The 6305-nt window shown below is 33.3% G+C and overlaps 1 protein-coding gene across 1 annotated transcript; it reads left to right on the forward strand.

Annotated features, from left to right (window-relative positions):
- The first annotated feature begins 858 nt into the window (after window positions 1-858).
- On the forward strand, window positions 859-5955 carry LOC134250273 (uncharacterized). Its single transcript, XM_062732620.1, has 2 exons — window positions 859-1391; window positions 5864-5955. The coding sequence occupies exons 1-2, from the start codon at window positions 1049-1051 to the stop codon at window positions 5953-5955; spliced, it is 435 nt and encodes a 144-aa protein (XP_062588604.1). The 5' UTR covers window positions 859-1048.
- Window positions 5956-6305: the final 350 nt, after the last annotated feature.

Below are 6305 nucleotides of genomic sequence, written 5' to 3' on the forward strand. Positions count from 1 at the left end.
ACAATTTTAACGGACCGATGACAACAGACTAAATTTTCGTATCTTGTCATGACAACGGACATAAATTGAAATAAATCAAAATTTTCAGTTTAATAATTTGTTCTTATCTTTTCTGTAAAGACTTGCGACTTGTCTTGATACCGTCTGCACCAATCGGTATGTATATTATATTCTGTATACAAAAAAAAACTTTTAGTAGGAAAATTCAAAAAATCCTCTTTTAATTTCAACAGGGTTTAAAATCGCCAAAGCCAACTCTACATTTACATTCGATTCATTACTTCTTTTTTTTGTAGCTGAAATTCATACAACACCAAAAAAAGGGTGTCAATCCTGTTTCCAATTACAATGTCAGATTTGTTATAAATAATTTAACTTGAAAAATGAAAAACTACTCATGACCTGTCTTCTCAAGTAATAACACTGGACGGATTTTATCATAATCTCACCTGAATATTCATGACACGAGCCATTTTCAGTGCTTAACTTTAAAGGTTTCTGACAACAGTACTGTCTAGGACCTTAACGTGTTCCTAGCTGGTCGTGTCTTGGTTCCCACTACAGTCACCAAACTCGCTTGAATCCCCCCAGTATATGTTTAAAATGTACTAGGGGGAAAAAATTCAAGAAAGCTTGGTGCCTGTGGTTCCCAAGGGCCTGCAAATTTGTGAGATTCTCCAAAATCAGCTAAGGACCCCTTCAATGTAACAATCGAAAGACTAAATCTCGGAAGGCTACTAATCAAACATCGTACATGACAAATGATAAGACCAAATCTACGTGAGCACAATATAAATTTGATATCACATTTTCATTTAACATTTGCTTTTCCGTTACCCGGTATTATTATTTTATCTCAAACAGCATAGTTTAATGATTGAACAATTAATTTTTCATTGTATGACATGTTCATTCTTTGATTCACAAAAATGGTGACACGACACCACTGGCATCTGCAGGTTCTGCGATCAGAAGTTTCTATAAAAGAGACTTGGAAATATAACTCTTGTTTAATTTACACATAAAGGGATATAGTCAGCGAACGGCCATGTTACTGAAATTCACTTGCTTGATTGTTATTTATTGCATTGGAAATGAAAGTACTGCCTTCCTCTTGGACGGTCATGCAAATCCGTCCTCTGCTAGCAGTCAAGGCGTCGGTACCTACAATATTTACGACAAGATAGATGCCATAGAAAGAGAGCTGGATGAATGTAATGTCACTCTAACAGAGAAAGTCCGTGACCTTGAAATGAGCACTCAGAAAAAGATCCACGACATGGAGACGATGATGCGCCAAGTTTTGCTTACAGTTAACCAGATGGATGTCCAATTAAACAGCGATGTTCACAATATGAGTCTTCAAATTGAAAGACAAAAAAATTCAACAGGTAATACACTGTATTTAGTTGTAGATGAAGGATATGGAGATATGAAGATCTACTTCGCTTATAGAAAAGATCCAGTAATTGTGGGATTTTAAAAGATTTCCCATGTTCTTACTGAATTATTTTTAAATTTATATTTCAAACTAAAGGAAAATACGTAAACTTAAAATAAAAAAAGGTTATTTTTATAAAAAGAAAGAGGGAAAGATTTTAAAATAAGGTTGGACCCAGCTCCTGATCATTTTTTTATTATATTTTGGAAAACCGTAAAACTATTTTACACCCCCTCCTTGTATTCTATATAATTTTTGACGTCGTGAAGCTCGGGATTCATGGTTACCAGGTGCAAACTTAAATGAGATTTTTATTTTTCTACGTATCCCTCTTTATGAATTCCCATGCAAATTTACATAAATGATACTTTAATAGCACTTCATTTTCAAGACATCTGTCCATGACTATAAGAATTATGTATTACAATTTTAGATAATGCACAGTACATTGAAAAGGCCAAAAAATTCAAAATTCAATGCGGCAGGCAGGCTTTTTTTTTTTTTTGGAAGCAGGTTTTACAGCTTTTTTTGTAAGTCATTTGTGCAGTAAAATGATAATATCTACTAATTCTTAAGTTTTGTTCTCTGAAATTAGTTATAATATGTATTCAACGTTAAATAATGTTATTCCAAACATTTATTTAAAAGTTAACTGATATAATACTTTAGATTTAGAAGAAATATATTGTTTTTCTAATAAAAACGTCTTTCTTAGCATTTATGAAAAGGGGAATAACTCGTTTTTCTTTTTCAACTTGGAAAAATAGAAAATTGAGTTATTTCCCTTTTCAATATGTCAATAAAATTGATCAATGCGGCCGTTTTTGAACTGATGCGGCGGTGCCTGAGAAACTATTGATTAATTTTTTTTGGCCTTAAAATGATATCTTTGTTACGCTCTAAAATTGACCATCAGAATTTCGGAGCGTAACAATTAAGATCTGATTTTAATCAGATTGATTGAAAAGAAAAAAGTTTCTTAAACATTTCAGCTATTTTTTTATTATGAAATTTAATTTATGTTGAGTATGTCATTCTGTTCATATCACCCAGTATTGTTTGTCGAGTTCATTTTTGCGATGCATCTGGCTTCTTCACTCATGTCAGTCTTATACATGTATCCTTCTAATGTACAATTGTACAAGTACTATAAATACATGTTTATCAAGTCTATTCCGTTTCTTTCAGGCATCGGGTTTACAACTCATATTGCTGGTTCGTATAGCAGCAACACTGATGTTATCAGAGCTTATTCTGTAATATTTAATTCCGGGAATGCGTATAATGGATCAGTATTTACATGTCCTATCCAGGGATTGTACCTGTTCCAAGTATCATTGATATCTACTGCAGCTCGAAATGGTGCATATATCTGCAAAAACGGTAACCGGCTTACGCTTGCTTATACCAGTGAAAATCGTCTTTTCTTAAGCGGATCTGTTTCATTGGTCATTAGCTTAGATATTGGAGATCAAGTGTACCTGCAGCCCAACAGTGGTTCGCTCATTGTTGACGCTTCATCTGTATTCACTGGAGTCAAAATTTGAAATGTTGAAATGACTTGTATGTACTTTCAAAAATGAATGTACATATGTACGTATAATATGGTTAATTTTACATTTGTGATTTGCATGTTTGAATTTGATAAATGTTTGACTTTCATGATTTATTTTCTTTTTTCTTTTCTTCTTTTTTTATATAAATGTTTCCAAATTTTCCGAAAACTAAGATAGTTCAATGCTAATACTATGCTGGAAAACTCAAGAAAGAGTGATTTGAAAGTAAATGAAATGAACTTTTCCACTATGTAAAATCTAGTTAGTTTTATGTTGCAGAAATACAAATGGTTGAAGAATGAAGATACCATACATTCTTAGGTACTGGGAATCCCCTAGCCTGGCTTTTTAAGTTAGCCTTGCTTCTAATTTATTTGGTTCCAAACTAACTTTATATTTATGTATTTGTAAAGACATAAATAATGATATGAATTATTATATGATTGAATAATTTCTATTTCTCTGATTACACGAGATTCAAAATTGTGGGAAAGAAATACTACGTCATATTCTGCATGTGATTTTGCAGCCGTTGACCATAAGGATTTTTTCCTAAACTGGGCTAAAAAAAAGGAAATTTAAAATTGATACAAATAGTTTTGGAAGCTATTTCACTTGCAACTGCGACTTCCTCTCAGGTGAACAAAACATTCGGGAATATTATAATCTGGTGGGGGTGGTGCAGGGTGCCTCCCCCCTTTTTCAAAGCAATTTTTTACCTTTAAAAATTACGAGACTTGAAAATTCTATATTTATTGACTGATGTCACGGCGTCAGGCTGTGTGATCTGAAACTATATGCGATCATACCTACAGAGCTAGATCTTTACCTGCATTTTAAAAGAAACAGATTTCAGAAAATTAAAGAATGATATTATTGATGCAAAATACTGCAGTGTTTACTTCCATTACTCTTTTTGCACGGAAACAGATAATTCCATGCGATTCAACGTTTCAACATGTCCGTGTATCCTTTTTTTCTGCATTTACTGGATCAGTCCAATTATGTTCTATATACGAAAGGGATGAATCGCTCTTTCGCGCCAAATGTCACTAGTAAGCTATCTTCGCACCTTTTCCTTTGATTACTCTATTGTATGAATGGGTGTGCTAACTTCCGTGGAATGAAATAAGTTTGTCTTTTTCACTTCCATCTAATGCTTCAGAAATTCTATCTGCAAGATTTATATGATTCTTTTAAACAAAATATCGTATATATCAGCATATACGCATGCAACACACACACATACACTCTCACACACCCCCACCCTCACACCCTCACAAAGATTTTTCTAATTTGTTTCCCGATCCCGCGGTTGGTTTATTCCCAAATGGACTAGTTCAATAATAATAAACAACACAGTTCAACAAGTCATGGTCTCCACTTGCATGATCTCTGTTTAGATGCACAAAATAAATAAGAAACCGGTGCATAATCTTACTTTTTTTTCAAAAAGACCTAAATAGTGAATTTACTTTTATTTCATTCTCAATATATGATAGTAACACTAAACACCCCCCTCTCTTTCAGGACCCCCCCCCCCCGTAAATTAACACACATTACTGCTGTTTACTTCGGCGGAGAAAATACACTCCAACAAAATGTGTATTTAATCATATCCATCTTTTAAAATATTAATGATTTGATACCAGATTTAATAATAGGTGTATGTAATGAAGCTTTCAATTTAGATCCAGGGACAGAACAGAGAAGAACAACTCTTTAGTATGCAGTGTATCTCATAGACGATTCTTCCACAATTAAGTTAAATAAAATCAAGGATTTCACGTACACAAGGTTCTCAAAATATAAAGTAAGGACATATTCTAAACACACAAAAGTACTGCTCTAAAGGTTTACACTCCTCATGCAAATATTGATTGATTTAGTCAGGCAAGCTTTTTGAAAAGCTGATACTTGTACGACTAGTATTAAACGTTTATTTTAACCGTAGTTCTCTCGCTGCGTCCATTGCTAGGACTTCAGCAAATGTTGTTTTAGGTCTATGAACTCAGTCAATAAATGTATATTGCTTTATTCTCTCATTACATCCAGGCGATCTTGAAGGAGAGAGTCAACTATTTACTTTGACTCTTTTTTTCTGAACAGATCGTTTCGTTTAGGAAGGGCATCTGCGTCTTTACAATTTTACATTCTTAAGCACCCAGCAGAGCCTTTCATGCATTCTACCAAACAAAGGACAAGGCATGGTAACGGCCGAATCTGGCCCCTTATTGAATTAAAAGTTTAAATAAAAGTCTGTGAGCCAATAGTCACTAGTACATGTAATACCCCCGTTCTGATGTGAATATACACTATCATGTTAATATGGGTGAGTGTTTGTTTGTCTACTTTATTGGGGAAGAGATTCCTATCAGACCTTGTTTGGAAAAATATCCGGTTTGGGTGAAAATAATCTCAGCAGCATCATGCCATTATAGTAAGATTCTACATGTAACTGTACATATGTTATGATTTTTAGTAATTGTCAGATTCTGTGAGCAATCTTGAAGGAAATGTGCTTGTTTATTTAAAAATAATAAATCTAAGCAATGTGATTATAAAATTCCAAGATACATTCAGATAATTTGTTGACCACATGCACATGACCATTGATTATATGGTACATGTCCATGTCTTTATCTTATACAATTGCATATACTCCTGTAAATTCCATTTGTTCATATATGATTCAATTCTTTAGTTTCAAAAGAACGAAACAGGTACCTTTCTATAATTTCAGTGGAGACTGTAACGCTAAACGAACTGTAAATGGCCATGGTATGGTTTACTGCTATAATAAATTTCAGATTCTATAGTACTTTGGATAATAGTAATTGCAATGCATTGGCTTATTCATGTACAGATGGGTGTCTTTATGACGGTATGGTCCTAAAAGCTGGCGAGACCATCATCATTCAGGGAACAACAACTGTGTCTCGGACACAAGTTGTATGAAGAATCCATTCATTCAGGTACTTCCTTGTTAATTATTGAGAAAAACAAAGTATGTTAAAAAAAACCCCACCTCACAATGTATAGGTATTGCAACAATTCTTCTTGTTTCTTTTCAGGGAGTGTGAGCAAATGAAGTACATACCGGTATTTCATCGATCAAATATTTTTTTTTTTTTATATTTTGCCATTATGTCTTTAAAGTTTAAAATAAATTACTGATGTATTTAATGTAAATATTTCACGATTTTTCATTAAACTGTAATGAGAAATTTAAAATTCTTGGTGAGTTCAAACTATGTACAGTTTTGTCCCCTTGTTCTCGTATCACGTTGGCTCTTCATAAACAAGCA

The sequence above is a fragment of the Saccostrea cucullata genome, unplaced genomic scaffold (assembly GCF_032062105.1).
Source record: "Saccostrea cucullata isolate Sc308-1 unplaced genomic scaffold, CSIRO_AGI_Scuc_v1 ctg473, whole genome shotgun sequence".
Lineage (NCBI taxonomy): Eukaryota > Metazoa > Mollusca > Bivalvia > Ostreida > Ostreidae > Saccostrea > Saccostrea cuccullata.

Coding starts and splice junctions, on each gene's coding strand:
- LOC134250273 (XM_062732620.1), top strand. CDS start 1,049: ATGTTACTGAAATTCACTTGCTTGATTGTTATTTATTGCATTGGAAAT. Junction 1,392..5,863: donor AAGACAAAAAAATTCAACAG/GTAATACACTGT, acceptor ATTCATGTACAG/ATGGGTGTCTTTATGACGGT.